At 44.0% G+C, this 19439-nt stretch overlaps 2 protein-coding genes across 2 annotated transcripts; one reads left to right on the top strand and one right to left on the bottom strand.

Annotated features, from left to right (window-relative positions):
* The first annotated feature begins 234 nt into the window (after positions 1-234).
* On the top strand, positions 235-14709 carry LOC127783943 (bifunctional aspartokinase/homoserine dehydrogenase 2, chloroplastic). Its single transcript, XM_052311099.1, has 19 exons — positions 235-404; positions 1336-1401; positions 1799-1860; positions 2473-2850; positions 3242-3330; positions 4148-4451; positions 4623-4675; positions 4967-5172; positions 5489-5576; positions 5650-5763; positions 6152-6250; positions 6328-6522; positions 6849-6931; positions 7475-7700; positions 8071-8216; positions 8379-8514; positions 13641-13724; positions 13803-13895; positions 14126-14709. The coding sequence occupies exons 1-19, from the start codon at positions 325-327 to the stop codon at positions 14369-14371; spliced, it is 2748 nt and encodes a 915-aa protein (XP_052167059.1). The 5' UTR covers positions 235-324; the 3' UTR covers positions 14372-14709.
* Positions 14710-15270: 561 nt separating this feature from the next.
* LOC127783944 (peptidyl-prolyl cis-trans isomerase FKBP53-like) lies at positions 15271-18861 on the bottom strand. Its single transcript, XM_052311100.1, has 10 exons — positions 18730-18861; positions 18571-18644; positions 17929-18164; positions 17651-17832; positions 16756-17056; positions 16458-16656; positions 16131-16215; positions 16013-16054; positions 15884-15932; positions 15271-15736 (listed from the first exon to the last, which is right to left on the bottom strand). Exons 1-10 carry the CDS (start codon positions 18740-18742, stop codon positions 15643-15645), a joined length of 1275 nt encoding a protein of 424 aa, XP_052167060.1. The 5' UTR covers positions 18743-18861; the 3' UTR covers positions 15271-15642.
* Positions 18862-19439: the final 578 nt, after the last annotated feature.

Genomic DNA, 19439 nt, shown 5'->3' with positions numbered 1-19439 from the left:
TAAAACCTTTGTGCATTTTTCACATCCTAATTCACGCTGACAACAAATCGACAACCAAATTTAATTTATAGTGTCATTGTCCAGGTTCATCAGTAGAAAACAAATCTCGCCAAACCTTGCAAATAAAAAAACAAAAAAAAAAGAAACAAAGTACTCATCCGGATATAATTATAATTAACTCGGCAATTTGGTTCGACGACGTGATGAAAAAGCCGCGGCGGGCGCGGGCGTGCGCAGCTACGCGGCGTGGGTGCGGGGGTTAAACAAGGGAAGGGGTTTTTGGCGTCACTCGCTTCTCTCTCTCCCCTACGCGCCGCCGGCGAGATGCGGAGCCTCGCCGTCGCGAGCCCCCTCCCGCCCGCCGCCGCGGTTCGCCGCCGGCCACGCGCATCCGCCTCCGGAAGGTTCGGGACACATCCCTCTCTCTCACTCTCACCGCCATCCCATTCCGCCGCGTTGTGTGTCGTTGTTCGTTGCTGCGAAATGGGTCGCGTGCGTGCGTGTGTGGGTGGTGGGACGGACTCGCAGAACGGCCGTCGCATTGCAGGTGGACGTCGCGCGGGTGGGTTTCCGGCCGTCACCGGAGGGGTTGCGGTCACCGGCCCGATCGCCGCGGCTAGCGCCTCGTCCTCCTCCGGAGAGAGGCCGCAATGGATGTGGCTGGCGTGCTTGCAGTTGGTTTTGCATACTCAATCGGAGATTTGAGATGTTCGAGTGATGGGAGGTGGTGTAGGGAAATCCGGCTGTGGGTGGTGTTAGAGTTGGTGGATGAGGCCGATTGGTTGCTCCCTTCTCTGCTTTGATGGGATTTATTAATAGTTCATGAACTGAGAGTTCTGCGTTTCATCTCTCTCGACGTAACTGTGGAATTTCTCGTACAAACTGTTTCAGAATTCAGATTATGCGATAGTTTTAGCCTTTGCCTGTGCAGAGTGCAGTCAGAAGAAGAAAACAGACGATTGATTTCTTAGTATTAGTGCCAACCATGCAAATTCAGGATAAGCCATGAGATCTTCAGATTTCATACTGTTGGCCTCCCAAGCCATAATTGGTAGAAGACTGATGGAATTCAATTTTTTCCTAAATACCAGTCTCCATAAGTTGTGAAACAAATGGTGGGTCAATGAAATATTTGAATCAATTGTAATCTGGTGGGCTTCAACGGAGATTAGTTTAGTCCATGTCAATTTCAATCAACTCATTACATCATTTTTAGATAAGATATTGCATTGTTAACTTGCTGTTACTACTTGTTCACTCCATGCAATGTCTTCTGTACAAGTTTTAGCTTATCTTCTCATAACATTGATGCTATGCTGCTTGGCAAATCTTCAGGGAAGTGATTTCACAATGTTGGAAGTGTGAGATAAATCAGGACCAACCTTTGGGGAACTCCCTAAGGTAGATAATTCCCCCTTTTGCAGTGAATGCTGCTGTACATTAATAAAGTACCTTTCAACTAGAACTATGCTGTCATTTGACAATTTCACTTGCTGTTTAGTTGTAAAAGTCATTCTCAGATACAGTTGCATTTTCACTGCTTGCTGTCCGATCTTCTAAAAGTTATTCAATACAATTTTCAGATACAGTTGCATTTGCACTGCTTGCTGTCCGATCTTCTAAAAGTTATTTAATACATTGTTCCTGGAACATGTTTTTCAGTCTATTCTGGGACGGAGGGAGCAGTAATTAACTTCTGAAGTCTTGTGTTATCTTCTGCATTATGTTCTAGGAGTATATGATAACGATATTTCTTCATCAGTTAATATTCCTTTTATCTTGTTACTGTCTTATTCAGGATAGGTCACTCACAAGGTAGTTTGCAAAGACATGGTTCCAGGAATTTGCTTGCAGCTGCTGGTATATCTGCTTTCCACCATGCAAGACTATTATTTGATTTTCTTATCTTTCAAGAAATTAAATTAGCACTGCCTTATCTTTTCTGGAAATATTTATAATTTATTTCTTAAAACGTGGCTGTTAATTCAGCTATTAGTTGAAAAATATGGATTGGTCTTCGTTTTGACTAACCAGGGTGCTTTAGTGATACTTTTTATTGTTCAGACTTGCTCAAAGGCCTGGGTATGGCAAGGCACAAGACTTGCCCTGGGCCAATCTACCTTAAGCTTGATGCCTGGAAAAAAATAGTTTATCTGCTTTTATGCAACAGTGCTAGTTTATATTATGCCATATTGCAATACATACATAGTTTCCTTCCCATATTTGGCTTGCGGGTGCCTCAGTTTCCAAGGTCAACCTGGGTCAGTTTTTGAACAGCTCATTTCAGTTAATCTGTTTCAATTCAACACAATACTGCAATATTAGCCTCTCTCTTTCTTGTTTCCATCTCAGTTTTCAAGTTCATATAGTGCTATTGGTGTCGGTAGTCTATAACATTCTAACCTTATTTTACCAGACATTTAACCATGTTAATTTATTACGTCTCTCTGCATGCATACTTTTTGCTTGCAGCGGCTATTTCAATTGAACAAGCTGAAGTCAGTACTTATCTTCCAAAAGGTGACATGTGGTCTGTGCACAAGTTTGGTGGCACCTGTATGGGAACACCCCAGAGAATTCAGAATGTTGCTGATATTGTTCTTGGTGACTCTTCTGAGAGGAAGCTGATCATTGTTTCTGCAATGTCCAAAGTCACTGACATGATGTTCAACCTTGTGCATAAAGCTCAGTCAAGGGATAATTCTTATGTGACTGCACTGGATGAAGTTTTTAATAAGCATATGGCTGCAGCAAAGGACCTTCTTGATGGAGAAGACCTAGCAAGATTCTTGGCTCAGTTGCATTCTGACATCAGTAACCTGAGAGCGATGCTTCGTGCTATTTTTATAGGTTTGAGCTTTATCCATATCCATGTTAATTTATTTTAAGTTAGAAGTCTTGTTTTCGGTGGAATATGTGTTGTTGCATGGCTCATAGGAAGTTTGTTTGCTTGATCCTGAGCTAACCATGCTTTGACATTTACATCAGAAGCACCATCGCTTGATAGTATTTATCTCTTATCAGTGTTTATTTTTTGAGGCCTAAGCATCTGTTCGAACAGTGACGTTTTATCCACTGCTGCCAGAAACTTGCAGTGACCCTGCTACATCTAGCCTAAATTAGGGGGAAACTATCATACTGTTTCCAACTTCACTGCAGTTGTTTGAGTATATATGCAGTAACATGAGTGTCATGATTTTTTTAGATGTTTAATACCTTTGTTTGTTTATGTATGTTTCAGCTGGACATGCAACAGAATCGTTCTCTGATTTCGTTGTTGGGCATGGAGAGTTGTGGTCAGCTCAAATGTTGTCGTATGCTATAAAAAAGGTGACATGAAAAATATGCCTGAAACATTTTTACAAATATCTCTAAGGTTCAACAAAATGGATTCTGCAGATGGTTTATTCATTCTGAATCAATATTTCCTACACTGCATGGATTATGTTAATGGACAACTAAACTACAATGATACAATAACATTTGCACATACTAATACCCTCTCTCTCAACAAACCAGAGTAAAATGCGAAGTTAGTATCAGGGGTAAAATTAAGCCTTGAAGTCTGAAGAGGCTGTTCTGACTTTCCAAAAGTTCAGTTACAAATCCTGCAGCATATGCAGCAACAACATATGCTTTTGTAGTTCAGACCTTGTCTCAATATATTACGTGCAACTGCCAGTCTGCCACCATATGATGCTGTAGTTCAGTAGGACAACTTGGTTAATATTAGTGAGTAAATGTTACTTCTCCATTCTTAAATAAATGTCATTTTAGAATGTGTGCATTCAAACCTTGAAATCATAACTTGCTAATATGTGCAAACATGTTACGGTTTAGTAAGTGAAAAAGACATTAGTAGATTTGTCATGAAAATATTTTAATGTATTTATATTTGGAATTATTTTATGAATATATGATTGTAAAAAGCAACCATGGACATGACTTGTAAAATGAGAAGTAAAAATGAATGACAGGAATACTTACTACTTCCTGATCAATGATATATGATATATCTTGAATAAATTTATGAAAAGAGAAACAACATACTCTCCTTTTCCTTTATGACAGAATCTAGAAATTTGATCTATTGCTTGCCTTCTGAACAAACTGACCTGACATGTACCACCCTATCTAAATCATGCAGTCTGGGGTGCCTTGCAGTTGGATGGATACAAGAGAAGTTCTAGTAGTGAAACCTAGTGGTTCTAATCAGGTCGATCCTGACTATTTGGAATCTGAGAAGCGACTCCAGAAATGGTTTTCACGACAACCAGCAGAGATAATAATCGCTACTGGGTTTATTGCCAGTACAGCCGAAAACATTCCTACTACGCTTAAAAGGGATGGAAGCGACTTCTCAGCATCAATAATTGGATCCCTTGTTAGGGCACGTCAGGTCACTATCTGGACTGATGTTGATGGGGTATTTAGTGCAGATCCTAGAAAAGGTTTGTCCTACAAGAGTCTTAGACTAAATGCTTGCCGTTTGATTATCAAACATTTGCATACGCAATACTATACTTAGGGGAAATTGCAAGGAAATTCTTTATTTACACAGGGCTGTCTCTTTTACCAATGAATTAATTATATGTCTGATTAATAATCTTCTGATGATGCAGTTAGTGAGGCTGTGATCTTAAGCACATTATCTTATCAGGAGGCCTGGGAAATGGTAATGTCTCTTAGGGCATTTGTTCGTTTACTGCCATTGATTTGTTTTATTACTTGTGCACACTGAGGCATAACAAGAATGGGAAGCAGCGTGATATGCAAGAGGGCCTAGTCCATTAGAAGAGTTCTTTTCATCACTCTGATGTCTTTCACGGAGGCGAAGTGGTTTACTGGACACTGTGACCCAGCAATAGTGCCTCTTTTCTTGCATTCAAAATCGCACCAAACTTTATTGCTTTCTTGGATCTGTTCTCTCCTTTCTGTTGATCTAACTTGAATATGTTCTGTGCAGTCATATTTTGGTGCAAATGTTTTGCATCCCCGCACCATTATACCTGTGATGAAAGACAATATTCCTATTGTCATTAGGAATATGTTCAATCTATCTGCCCCTGGAACAACAATTTGCAAGCAGCCTGCTAATGAAAATGCTGATTTAGATGCTTGTGTCAAATCATTTGCTACTATAGACAAATTGGCCCTTGTTAATGTGGAAGGGTAAGTTAGCATAATTTATTATTCAAACTTCCCTGTTCAATTGTACATAATCAAGTTATGCTTTTAGTCACATACAATACTTTGGGATCTTTGATAGCTTCAAGCCATCAGAAGAATGTTTGTGCCTTGTGTTTCGGATGAAATATGCTAGAGGTCCTGTTTTAACATGCCATTTACAACTCTAGGTGCTGATTTTGTGCTGATCTAGCAAGTTTAAAGAACAAGAGAATTAAATCATCAATTCCAAATGCAAGATGTCCTTAATAGTAAAACTGGTTTCTTCTGTTGTCTTAATGGTTCAGTATGTTTGATGCAGAACTGGAATGGCTGGTGTTCCAGGTACAGCAAGTGCCATATTTAGTGCTGCCAAGGATGTTGGAGCTAATGTTATCATGATATCTCAGGTACCTTTTCTTTTGATATTTTGTATCTCCTTATGATTCATTAAGGTTCTTCCTCACTGCAACATCTGTTCAGGCTAGCAGCGAACACTCGGTATGCTTTGCTGTTCCAGAAAAGGAAGTTGCAGCAGTCTCGACAGCCTTGCATGTTAGGTTTCGTGAGGCATTAGCAGCTGGAAGGCTATCTAAGGTAACTATAGTTTTACAAATGACCATGTGAACACTTTCTTTCGTTCTTTGACAAATATAGTTTTGATGTAAACCCTGCAAATGTTACCTTAAAAACTGGAGTTAGTTTCCCTCTTCTAAATGTATCGAACATGCTCGTATGACCAAGGATGAGTAGGACAGACAATACACATATCCGAAGTCCTGAGCAAAGTTAACTCAATAGAAATAGCACAACCCATATGATGTACGGTAATGCAGACTAAGACAAGTACAGTAATGCAGACATGATAGTTTTGGAATATTCATTCTATGTTCACCAATATTGTGCCAAATACCATTGTCATACAAAATGTTTGGGTATTTGCATTGATTTGTTTGTGATCCTCCTTGCAATCAATTATTTCCAGGTTGAAGTCATTCGTGGGTGCAGCATTCTTGCTGCTGTTGGCTTGAGGATGGCCAGTACTCCTGGAGTCAGTGCAATCCTTTTTGATGCATTAGCAAAGGTAATTAGAGTGTTGGGTTGATTGAATTGAGACTTTATTGTTTCTGGGACTGATTTATCCTGTAACAATGGATTCAGGCAAATATTAATGTACGAGCAATAGCCCAAGGTTGCAGTGAATACAATATTACTGTTGTGTTGAAGCAAGAAGATTGTGTGAGGGCTTTGAGAGCTGTTCATTCAAGGTTCTTCCTCTCCAAAACCACTCTTGCCGTTGGGATCATTGGACCAGGTTTAATTGGTGGAACACTTCTTGACCAGCTGAAAGATCAGGTATCTTTTGTTCCTTAGTCTTATCTCTCTCTTCCTTCCCTTGTGCTGTGGCTGCCTCCATTGTGCCACTTGGGTCTAGGAACAACTCAATTAGGTCTGCAGGCCATCACCCTAACCATGCCCATTACATTGGGTATGACAAGATTTCAAGAGCATAATATACTTGACCCATTTTGATCCAAGTATGATCAAGACTCAGTATAAACCATTCATGTTACAAACCCTATACAAAAAGTGATTTGTTTTGGTTTTGTCTCACAGTGGAGCAATTTAAAGTTTGACTTCACAGCACTTCTACACTTTTACTGATTTAGATACTTATGCAGGCTGCTGTTCTCAAGGAAAATATGAATATTGATCTACGTGTTATTGGAATATCTGGCTCAAGAACGATGCATTTGAGTGACATGTACATAAGTGAACCCTCTCTCTCTGTCTAAACTCAATCTTCCTCTATTCCTCAATACAGTTTCATTGGTAAATTCTCTTATATGATAGACTAAAAGAGGGTGTTGTACCATTATTTGGTCTATTGGTCTTTCTTTTCACCATTCTCGTGAATGTCAATGTCATCATGTAATTGGCATGCTTTGTTGTCCATCAGATTCTGATGCTCCCTCATTGTGCCACCCTAATAATGATTAACAGGAAACTATTTTTTGATGTACTGTTATTGAGATATCACGTTACATTTGATGGACAGTACTTGCTTTTGTATGATAACATGCCTTTCAAATTTCCAGGAGTCATATCCAATTAGTAAGGCATGAGTTTTTCAAGAGTTTGAATTACATATTGACCATCATTCTTATGTTTTTTTTTCCTTGCCTTGCTGAATAAACTGCTTTATTAACTTAATAGCTTGGTCATCACTATTTTTTAGTTTTGCTGGTATATTAAATTTTGCTCAAATCTGCTTGTTTCATCGGTTTTGTTTGGCTTCTTTGTGTAGAGGGGTAGACTTAAACCAGTGGAAAGAGCTTCTACGAAAAGAAGCAGAACCAGCAGATCTTGATAGTTTTGTTCGCCATTTGTCTGAAAATCATGTATTTCCAAACAAAGTTTTGGTGGACTGCACAGCAGATACATACGTAGCATCCCACTATTATGATTGGTTGAAGAAGGGTATCCATGTCATCACGCCAAATAAGAAAGCAAATTCTGGTCCGCTTGATCGGGTAATTTTCTTACTGGCAAGACTTGTATAGGCATATATTGTTGCCTTTTTATTTTGAAACAATCTGTTTTTTAGTTGTTCAATAATCGCCGACCGAGTCTGGGTAGCTAGTTGGTTTTTACTTCAATAAGAATTCCCCGTGTTCAAGAAACCTGCAGTGAAGACGAACTAAGAGTCGAAATTATTTGTTCATGACTGATCAACAGATAACTTATTTCTAAGAAAATCCATGAAGTAAATCTGATTACTAGCCTGTTAATTTCATACATAGCCACTGGAAACTTAAGAAATCAATGTGCATCTGTCGTGTAGCATTGTATGCTGCTGGGTTGTTTATCCACTATGAAATCATTTTCCCCCTTTGTTTGCAGTATCTGAAATTAAGGACTCTGCAGCGTGCATCGTACACTCATTACTTTTATGAAGCAACTGTTGGTGCTGGCCTTCCAATCATTAGCACCCTACGAGGTCTTCTAGAGACAGGTGACAAGATATTGCGTATTGAGGGCATTTTCAGGTGCGTTTATGCTTCAGTAATGTACCAGAATTGAACTTGCAATATTGTAATTTTACTAAACCACAAAAATTCCTCAGAAGTTTACTTGGATAGAAATTCATCCTTTTGTGTTCCATAAATTAGACGATGTTGGCTGATACAGTGTTGATTGTTCCATTGCAGTGGGACTTTGAGTTATATTTTCAACAATTTTGAAGGTACACGAACTTTTAGTAATGTTGTTGCTGAAGCAAAAGAAGCTGGATATACAGAGCCAGATCCAAGAGATGATCTATCAGGAACTGATGTTGCCAGAAAGGTAGATACTGGTTTACTTTGGTTAGAATTTCAATGGTTACTCTCATTGAAAAGAGGATGGCACTCAGGATGGGGCAATTTTCTGGTTTTCTTCATTCACAAACTCAAAAGCCATATCATCCCGGGGGGAGGTCGGATACATATATATAGCCATAGCTGGCTGGATGGCTGCAAGCTAATTGCTGCCCACACTAGTCTAAAATTTGAACGCGATGCTGTCCTAGAGAGCATCCAAACTGAATAAAGCATAAAGGAGATGCTAGATGCTGTCCTAGAGATGCTAAAGCAAAACCAAAAGATGCTAAAAGCAAAACTGAAAGGGTGCTGTCCTAAAAGGGTAAAAACAACCTAAAAGTAAGAGAAGGTCCACAAGAACCAAAGACCACAAGACTTATTCTATCATTCTCCCCCTAAGTCTTGTGCGTCGTCTTGTGGGAAAGTTGGGCCATCCCGATCCTGGAGCAGAGCTCGAGGAACTTGATCCTCCCAAGAGGCTTGGTGAGCAAGTCCGCAAGCTGGTCCTTGGTGTTGATGTAGCTCGCCTTGATGCTCCCTTCCTCCAAGTAGCTTCGGATGAAGTGGTACCTCACCCGGATGTGCTTGCTCCGTTCGTGGAAGACAGGGTTCTTTGCTAGGGCCAGAGCGGACTTGCTGTCCACCCTGAGCTCTACCGCTCCAGTGTCTCTGCCAAGGAGATCACCAAGCAGTCGAGCAAGCCAGAGCGCCTGGGTCGAAGTGGCGGATGCCGCCATGTACTCGGCCTCGCAGCTGGACAGGGCCACCACCTGCTGCTTGACCGACTGCCAGCTAACGAGGCACTCTCTGAGGAAGAAGAGAATCCCGCTCGTGCTCTTGCTGGTGTCGATGTCGCCAGCGTGGTCGCTGTCGCTGTACCCGATTAAGTGTGCCTTGCCAGGACACCTCGGGTAGTAGAGACCGTGGTCGAGAGTCCCCGCAACGTAGTGGATGATCCTCTTCACAGCCTGCTGGTGCTCCGTCGTCGGTCGCTACATGAACCGACTGACGTAGCCGACGGAGAAGGCCAAGTCCGGCCGTGTGTGGGTGAGGTAGCGAAGGCTCCCCACAAGACGCCGGTACTGTGTAGCATCCACCTCCTCCGCCGTGCTGTCGCGGCTCAGCTTCAGTCTCTCCTCCATCGGAGTGAGAGCTGGGTTGCAATCGGTGAGCCCAGCCAGCTCAACGACGCACTTGGCGTAGGCGGTCTGTCGAAGCGTCATCCCGGAGTCGTCCTGGTGCACCTCGATCCCCAGGTAGAAGGAGAGAGGCCCCAGATCACTCATCTGGAAGGTGGCCTTCATCTCCTCCTTGAACGCCGCGACCTCCGCATCCTTGGTGCCGGTGATCACCAAGTCGTCGTCGTAGACACCCACCAGCAAGGCATTTCCTCCATTGCCCCGCCGGTAGATGGCCGCCTCGTGCGGGCTTTGCTCGAAGCCCATCCCCTTGAGCGTGGAATCCAACTTGGCATTCCACACCCTCGGTGCCTACCGCAAGCCATAGAGGGCCTTGTGCAGGCGTAGCACCTTGCCCTCCTTGCCGGGGATCACAAATCCCGGCGGCTGGTGCACGTAGACCTCCTCCTTCAAGTCGCCGTTTAGAAACGCCGACTTGACATCCATGTGATGGACGCCCCAGCCTTCCTGAGCAGCCAACGCAAGGAGTCGCACGGACTCCATCCGTGCCACGGGAGCGAAGGCATCGTCGTAGTCGATCCCCTCCTGCTTCACGAAACCGCGTGCCACCAAGCGAGCCTTGTGCTTGACGATGGCTCCGGCTTCATCCCTCTTCAGCTTGAATACCCACTTAAGGGTGATCGCGCGGTGACCACGAGGGAGGTCAGCAAGCTCCCAGGTGTGGTTCTCCTGATCCACATCCATCTCCGACTGCATCGCGGCATGCCATGCCGCGTGTTTCTCGGCCTCTGCGAAAGACCGAGGCTCATCGTCGTCGCACGCAAGGTGCAACTGCGCCTCCAGGTCGCGAGGCACCAGTCCCGGCATCGGCTGGTCGCCGAGAAGATCCTCCATCGTACGGTACCGTAGCTGCTCGCCGTCGTGGTACGCGTGGATGCGCTCCCCATCGTGGGAGAGCGGAGTAGCGAACTCCACCGGGCTGCGCTCAACACGAGCTGGCGTCGGAGTAGACGTGCCCGGAGGAGTGGCTGCTGGTGCTGGAGCACGTGGGGTCACCGGATGGGATGGTGTCGGCGAAGAGCTCGTCGTTGCTGGAGACGTTGCAGAGGGAGACGAGTACCTTCGGCTCATCAAGGTGGAGAAAAGCCGCTGCGGCCGGTGCAGCTGGAGGTAGCTCGATGCTTGCATGAGCCAGGAGCAGAGCCGGCTCTTCCTCCACCCGTGCGACGTGGGCCTGGCCGCGTCGTGGCTGTCGACAGTCTTTGGCCCAATGGCCAAGCTTGCCACAGTTGCGGCAGGCGTCGTCTCGTGCCGGCTTGTGGTTGCAGGTGGCGCCGCCCTGGGCGCCTCTGCGGGCGCCACCCTCGGCACGTCTTCGCGCCCATCGTAGCTGGACACCTCCCCGCGCCTTGCGCGGCTTACGGCCGCCTGTCGGGGAAGATGACTCCCCCTTCCTCCCGTCACCCTGAGAGGCCTCCCACTGCTCCCGAGTGAGATGGAGCTTCCCGCCAATGGTGATGGGCCCTGAGAGAGGCTATGGCTCATCACCATCGACGACCTTGAGGCGACCTAACGCCTCCTCGATCGACATCGTGGAGAGGTCCAGCAGAGACTCGATCGAGCGAGCGATCTGCCTGTACTTCTCTGGGACGCAGCGGAAGAGCTTCTCGACAGCTCTCTCCTCGTCGTAGGTGTCGTCGCCGTACTGCACCATTTTCTGCAAGAGAGTGTTGAGACGGAGAGCAAAGTCATCAACATCCTCACCTGGCTTGAAGGCCAGGTTCCCACTCATTGCGGAGTGCCTGCAGTGTGGACTTGCGGGCGCGGTCGCTGCCGATGCGTGCCGCAGCGATGGCGTCCCAGGCCTCCTTGGCAGTCCGCTTCTGGGAAAGCGAGAACTGCATCTCGGGCGGGACTGCAGCGATGAGGGCATCCAGTGCCCGCCAATCCTCGTCGTAGTCGACGTCGCCGTACCGGACTGCCTCCCACATGTGCTGCACCTGGAGCCTCACCCTCATCACCGCGGCCCACTCGATGTAGTTGGTTTTGGTGAGGGTAGGCCACCCACCGCTGGGACCAAAGTCCCTGACCACCGTCTGGACACCGTGGTGACCATGGCGCCGGTCAGGGGAAGGAGAGCCGTGCTGCCTGCGAGGGCCGCGCGCGGGCTCCGGGCTGCCGCCGGCACGCCCATGCCCGTCTGGGTTCCCATCGGCGGGCGCGCGGTCCCTTGGGCCGCCGCCGCCACCATGGAGGTGGGCTGCTGCCCACCGCTCTGCCCGCTCCCGTGCCCTTCCTCTTGCCAGCTCCTCAAGCTCCCTATCGGCGGTGATGTCGCAGGCGATGGAGCCGTTGATGCTGCTGCTCAAGGTCTCAACCTCTACCTCCGCCGCACGTGCCGCATCTTCCGCTGCCTCTGCCTCCGCCTCCGCCCTGGCTGCTGCCAACTTCGCTGCCGCCAGTCTGGCCGCCCTCGCTGCTGTTGCAGCAGTCTGAGCCGTTGCTCGCCTGCGCTCTTCTGCTGCGGCGAGCTCGGTGTCCTGCTGACGCCGAGTGCTCGAGGCGACCGAACGTCGGACATGGTGCGCCTCCAGGGGGCTGCTGTGTGGAAAGGGGTAAGGGAAAGGGGAAGGAGGAGCAGCTGGTGCTGCTGCTGCTGCCGGCTGAGAGCTCAACCGAGCTTGGGAAGGGGTGGAACAAGAGATGTTTAGCCTACAGGAAAGTGTGGCTCTGATACCAGATGTTAGAATTTCAATGGTTACTCTCATTGAAAAGAGGATGGCACTCAGTATGGGGCAATTTTCTGGTTTTCTTCATTCACAAACTCAAAAGCCATACCATCCCGTGGGGAGGTCGGATACATATATATAGCCATAGCTGGCTGGATGGCTGCAAGCTAATTGCTGCCCACACTAGTCTAAAATTTGAACGCGATGCTGTCCTAGAGAGCATCCAAACCGAATAAAGCATAAAGGAGATGCTAGATGCTGTCCTAGAGATGCTAAAAGCAAAACCGAAAGATGCTAAAAGCAAAACTGAAAGGGTGCTGTCCTAAAAGGGGAAAAACAACCTAAAAGCAAGAGAAGGACCACAAGGACCAAAGACTACAAGGCTTATTCCATCATACTTGAAAAAAATACTCTCAAAATTAAAAAAATAATAGCTTTTATTTAGTATTGGACACTATACCAGGACCAATCAGTATCAGCAAAACTTTTTTGCAACATCTGTACTACTTCATAAATATATTGTTCGAACAAAAATAACTTAAGAAATATATGGGCAACTATGATACTCTGTTCTCAAATAGATGTCATTTTAGCATGCATGCATCGAAATATTAACTCATTAAAATGTTACTGAAATATTAATATTTGATATGTGAAAATAGCATCCAAAAATTTGTCAATTTTCATGAAAAAACCTTTCATGTACTACATAATTATACTTTACTAGCTCTTCTGAATATATTTTAGAAAAAAGGAATAATAAAACTTGTGTATTAGATAATGTGTTGATGTCTTGAATGGTAAATAAAAAGGAACGGCGGGAGTATACTTTATTTTGATTTGGACTAACTCTTCCCTATTAATTAACTTGAATACCTAGAGTAGCATTTATGTTGAGGGTAAAGGATGTGCCCTTTGAGCCTTTCTCAAAGGTCGGTTCTATTCTAGTCTTCCTTGTAAGCTATATATTTTTCCTCATGCATGTAAAGATGTATTAGCCTTTAGTTAGCGTTGTGATCTCACCCAAGCTTGGGCTTTGCATTTCTTCTTGAGCATAATTTTTGTCTTCACTTCTTCCAAACGATCACAAACTTTTCAGGTAGCAGATAAATGTTTATATTCTTTTCATGATTTTGATAAACTAACAGCTTGGTATGACATATAAATCTGAATACCATTTTACCATTTTTCCTTTCTCTTTTCCTTCATCATTTGCATTAGCTGGTCATTTTTGTTTGGAGCAGGTTATTATCCTTGCAAGGGAGTCTGGTCTGAGGCTCGAGCTTTCCGATATTCCCGTAAAGAGCCTTGTGCCAGAGGCACTGAGGGTATAGTTATTTTTCTTTTTGGCATCCGAAATCATATTATACAGTTTGTTGTGCTTCCTAACTTGTTTCGTTGCGCAGTCATGTTCGTCAGCAGATGAATTCATGCAGAAGCTACCGTCCTTTGATCAGGACTGGGACAGGCAACGGGATGAAGCTGAAGCTGCAGGAGAAGTGAGTAGACACTTCACTTCCTTGATTTACCATTATCACTGTAGTGCATCGGCATGTTACTAAAACCAGTGATTTTTCAAACACCACAAAAACCGTGGCATCATATCTAGCATAATTCCGCATACTCCATTCCATTATAAGCTCACAAATCTCCATATACAATAAAAAAAGGGATAATTTTTTTCAGTAGAGGTGATTCAAATCAGTGATACTGTTTTGCCCTGCTGAAGGTGCTGCGGTATGTGGGCGTGGTGGACGTGGCGAACAGGAAGGGCCGGGTAGAGCTGCAGAGGTACAAGAGAGACCACCCCTTCGCGCAGCTGTCCGGCTCCGACAACATCATCGCCTTCACCACGTCGAGGTACAAGGAGCAGCCGCTGATCGTGCGAGGCCCCGGCGCCGGCGCGGAGGTCACCGCCGGTGGCGTCTTCTGCGACATCCTGCGGCTGGCGTCCTACCTGGGAGCACCCTCCTAGGCTTTAACCTTGAGCGTCCTGCCTTCCTCGACAAAAATTGTCTGGAGGAAGATGAGGCGTATTGATTGTGCCCGACTGGTTATTACATCATATATGGGACTGGTAGTATGCAGTATGTATGTTGTTTCTGAATAAGTGCGAGGTAATAAGCAAGGTTTAGAGGTGCTGGGCTGTATGTTGTTTCTGAATAAGTGCGAGGAAATAAGGTCTTAGAGGTGCTAGATGGTCCTTGGATCAGGTGTTGTTTTTGCCACACAATCCAGAGCCGCTTGCTATCGAACTGCCACATTGTATTGGTGATTTGGAGTGATCTAATAATAATGGCTTAAATTTCTTTTTGCTGAGACTTTTTATTTTCTTGAACACTAGCTAGGAGAGTTGCATATCATCATTTCATTAATTCATTAAGAAACATGGGGAGGGAGCAAAAGCATGGGAATAAAATGCAGTTGCATATCATCATTTCCTTGCGACAACGCCTGCCTCAATGTAGGTTCTCGTGAAACAAGATTCAAGAAAAATGTTGCAAAATAGCTATGATAAGCAAGAACTTGGTGCACATTTTCGGCTTGTCAATGTTAGAGAAACTCGCCATTTGATATAAAGACCCCAAGGTGACAACCTGTTTACTCTGTTATACCGTTTGACGAATAAAGATTGACCATATACGATAACTAGAATTGGCAAAACCCTAATGAGAACAGAATCGGAGCATTTCCCGAAACCAAACCAGTCAGTCTACAGACCCTAAACAAAGTCTTGAGAAACAGCTCAAGTGGTCGTGTCAAACAAATTTACGTATGTGATTCGCTGTATGATTCATCATCAGAATGAACAGAAAATTAAACACAAACTAAGAAAATTTAGCATACTATATTTTTTTCGACAAATTACCACGCTAGAATATTAAACCTGATCATTTCAAAGATCATATGCAGCTAGCAAAGTGTCATAGAAGTCCCCAGACCTGTAGAGACTGAAGGACTTAGTCGTACAAAATGTTTCATCGCCTTCAACAGATATGAACATTTTTAGCTAGAAAGTCAAACAAAATCTTCTGCTGAAGGCGATCTCAGATGACAGCTGGAGTTGTAGTCTGACCACAGATTACAATCTGTAGGGTAGTACAAAATAATTCCTTCTAGAACAAAAGCAGAAGACAGGGTATGCCATCACCTGGGAGAAACAAAATTCCAGCATGGCATGTAGCTACATAGAGATGCATGAGCCCATGTCGCAGCCTTCGGCATAGGACATGAGCATGCAGAAGCTCATGATGTGCTTTTGGATCTGACCTTCACTAACTCGATTTCGTAGATGATTGATGAATTTTTGGGTACTTCTCCTATTGCTTTACTGCCATAACTGCAGAATAAATGGTGATCCATTCAGTCAAAAAATAAATAAGTGGTGATCCTTACGCATTATGGCAAACAGACGTGTAAACAGAACTTTCATATAACATTTTGCACATAGAACTGAAAGCCGCAAACCGAACAATTCGATTCATACCACATAGCTGGTGGGACGGTGAGCTTTCTTTTGTCCCCAACACGCATGCCTACAGTCAATATCATACTAATAAATTATAAAAGATACTCCAAATTGATAATGAAACATAAATAGCGCCACAATTATTACCACAAATACCGACATCCCATCCTCGAATTACTTTCCCAGCACCTTGAGTTAGGATGGTACACATTTGTTAGTATCAATATTAAGAATTCAAAATAATGCAGAAGTGAATGTGATTTACCAAGCTTGAATTTGTAGGGCTTTTCACCAACATTAGACTCAACAATCTTCCCATCCTGTAGTGTGCCAACATATTTGATAGAAACCTGCACAAGTAAACCTGAGCTGCTTACACCTTATCTTTTGGACAAACAACTTGGTACATGAAATCTTAATGCACTGACTGCAGAGCATGTATAATCAAAAGACTGCCATGAATACTATCAGTAATTCTGAGTACTGATTGCAAGATGATCATAAGGAAAGGGAACATTGCCAGGTGCATACATGCAAAATCTACAGATACAAAAATATCAAATGCAGTTCAGGGATGAAACTCAGGGGTTACCTTGCTGCCATTAGAAGCCATTTCTGCATCTAGGTTTCCTGTTGACAGATCTTCTACTATCAATCCATCTTCTAATGTTCTTATCTTGTTGGAATGTTTTCCATCTCCTACCTCTAACTGTTTTCCTCCCTTTTTCATCGATTTCTTTTTTGTTCTGCCTTCTTTTGAAACCAATGGTTCATCTGCATTTGTTAGATCCCTGCTCACGACATTGTAAGAAATTATGTATCAGGAACCACAACAGAAACATATAAGAGGATTGAACTACACATGGAGCAACATTAGACTCAACACTTACATCAAAGGTGCATGATCCTGACTGATGGCATCACCTTTTCTTTTCTTGGCACCATTACTCTTTTTCGTGGTGTCATCATTTAACTCACTATTTGGGTATTTTGTTTCGTCAACATCTTTAGTGTTTTCTTTCTTAGCCAAAGAAACAGGAACAGACATGTTATCTTCATCTTCACTGCAACTATCAAACATTGAATAAGCCTTACGCCTGACAACAGGCCTGTGGGAAGAATCATCATTGTTATCATCACTGCTATCAGCTGGGTGTTTCTTCTTCAAGCGACGCCTCTTTTGAACTTTATCTGTTGGCATCAAAATAGAAATTCAGCAAAATTTAGTGGGACATCATTATCAGCGTAATCTGTAGACTAGACATATTGCCAGTAAACAATAGATGTAGGTGAATACAAATTACAAGGAACATAAGCATAAAACAAAAATAGAAACAAAAAGGACAGCAATAACCTAGGTAGGATGGCAAAGGCATGCTATCGTTTTAACTTTACAAAAAAAAAGAGGAGAAAAAAACACGTTCACTTAGTGTTCCTAGATTATAGCCATGCAGGATCAGAGAAGATGAAAATATTAAAACATGTTGCCATGCTAAACCTTGAGAAAAGGTACAGCATCTCTATGGGCCTAAAAGAAATGCAGTCCCAATTCTTCTCTTGAGAGACAAAATACAATAGCAAGATAATTTACTCATAAGCCAAGTCATTTTTATTCTTAGCTTTTTAACTAAAAAGATACTATGAAAAAGATAAGTGCGCGATTTCATGAACACTGTTATGTTTAATCAGAAATTTCCTAGCTCTAATGTTGAAAGAATGCTAAAGCAGGTATCAATACGTGATAATATGCTGAGGAATTCAGCTTCACACAAATCAATCACATACCCTTTTTTTTGTGATGATCAGGGGTGGAGCATGCATCACCATCATCAACAGAGTCAGATCTGGACTTATCCTCAGATACTTCAACATCACCATCATCAATAAAGTCAGATTCATAGCTGTCGTCACTCGCGTTAAACTCCTCATCAGTATCAGACTCTCCAACATCCTCCCCATAAGATTCTCTAACCAATGTTAAGAATGAACACTAAGTTTGAAACGTGACAAAGAAAAAAAAGGTGAAAGAATGAGATGAGGCTATCAAGTATCAACAAGGATACGATTCGTCATCTCCTGCATTAGATCTGCCGCTTGAACGAATGTAATATCCTGAGAGATGAATGGAGCTCTGACCAAGTACTGAAAACACAACCTCATCGTCCTCCTCCAACTCAACCTCTAGATGGCACATCTCAGCCAATTTAGGATTCAGACTACAGAGTATGATGGGCGTCTTGCTACCAACATTACATTGTACTATCGTCCTGGTAGCCGAATCGCAACTTCCAAGTGTAGCCTGAAAAACATACAAGGATTAATGTGGCATATTCCTAAACAGATGTAAAAAAAAGGTTATGATGCCTCGAGTCAAACATTCAACCAGTTCAGTAACTATAATCAGTTAGAGCAACAACAGCTATACAGATAATCAAATGAGCAATGAAAAATGAGCCACTAATAGGGCTGTCAATACATCAAGTATTGTACTTCTTCAGTATCCAAGATTCCAAGTAATTGCTCCAATGGCATTTGGAAGTTCAAGTTTTCATTAATACAGATTTACTGGCTCATACTAAAACCCTTAAAACAGAAATTAATTATGACAAACATTATATCTCACGAATATTGATTTCAAGAACCATTCCAGAAGCATTCAAGAACCATTACAGCGATCATACGAAGAAGAGAAGGCCCCGACGAACCTGGCAAATGCGGAGGCGGCCATGTGAGGGATCGTGGCGGTGGGTGTAGGGCTTCCCAGCCTTCACCTCCACACCTGCACAGACAAACCCACGCGCTATTAGGAAGAACGCCGACAACGACGACGAGCATTAGGAGGCAAGAATCCGGGGGAGGCTTACCCCAGAACGCCATCGGCGATTCGGAAGGGAAGGGAAGGCGAGCGAACGCGGAGGGCAACGGACGCTGCGGCCGTCGACGGCGGTGGCTCGCTCGCTCCCTCCGCAGGCGGCGGCGGCGGGTGGTGGTGTCGCGGCGGCAGTGGGTTGGCCGGAGGAGGAGCAGGCTTGAAATAGGGGTAGGTCTGCCTTTTGCTTTCGTGGGCTCTTACTGGGCTGACCTTTCGACTTCCTACTTCACTTCGTGGGCTGGGCTTTGTATTTTGTTGTGTTTCCATGTTATCTCAAAGGAATAAGTCTATTTCTCATCCCTCATCTCTTGCGCTTGATTGAATTACATCCCTCAACTATAAAACTGAGTATAACATCTCCCCCAACTTCAAAAACCGGTTCAACTTGACTCCACTGGTTTTAGAAGCGGTTTTTGCTGATATAGCAGGTTGACTTGGTCTAAATGTGTTGACGTGGTAGCCTAGTCATTGAAGGAGTTAAAAATAAAAGTGGGTCCCACATGTAAGTGAAAATGATAAAAATAAAAAATGGTGGGGTCCATCTATCAGCCCCCCTTTTCATTCTCTTCTCCACCGGGGTCAAAATTGCCACATCAGACGAAACCATCTCCCAAACCGTCGAAGGAGACGATTTGCATCGGTTTTTACAGATGGGGGAGTCTTTATACCCGGTTTCGCGGTTGAGGGATGTGATTCAATTAG

Source organism: Oryza glaberrima, chromosome 9 (genome assembly GCF_000147395.1).
Source record: "Oryza glaberrima chromosome 9, OglaRS2, whole genome shotgun sequence".
NCBI classification, from domain to species: Eukaryota; Viridiplantae; Streptophyta; class Magnoliopsida; order Poales; family Poaceae; genus Oryza; species Oryza glaberrima.
Note: the sequence above shows the minus strand (reverse complement) of the source record. Positions and strands in the feature narration are given on the sequence as shown.

Bases quoted from the DNA above. Each gene is read 5' to 3' on its own strand.
- LOC127783943 (XM_052311099.1), top strand. From the start codon at position 325: ATGCGGAGCCTCGCCGTCGCGAGCCCCCTCCCGCCCGCCGCCGCGGTT. The intron at 5,577-5,649 runs GTACCTTTTCTT...ACATCTGTTCAG, and splicing joins ATGTTATCATGATATCTCAG to GCTAGCAGCGAACACTCGGT. The intron at 6,932-7,474 runs GTACATAAGTGA...TTCTTTGTGTAG, and splicing joins ACGATGCATTTGAGTGACAT to AGGGGTAGACTTAAACCAGT.
- LOC127783944 (XM_052311100.1), bottom strand. The intron at 17,057-17,650 runs GTATGTGATTGA...TGATGCCAACAG, and splicing joins TGATCATCACAAAAAAAAGG to ATAAAGTTCAAAAGAGGCGT. The intron at 16,216-16,457 runs GTAACCCCTGAG...TTACTTGTGCAG, and splicing joins TGGCTTCTAATGGCAGCAAG to GTTTCTATCAAATATGTTGG.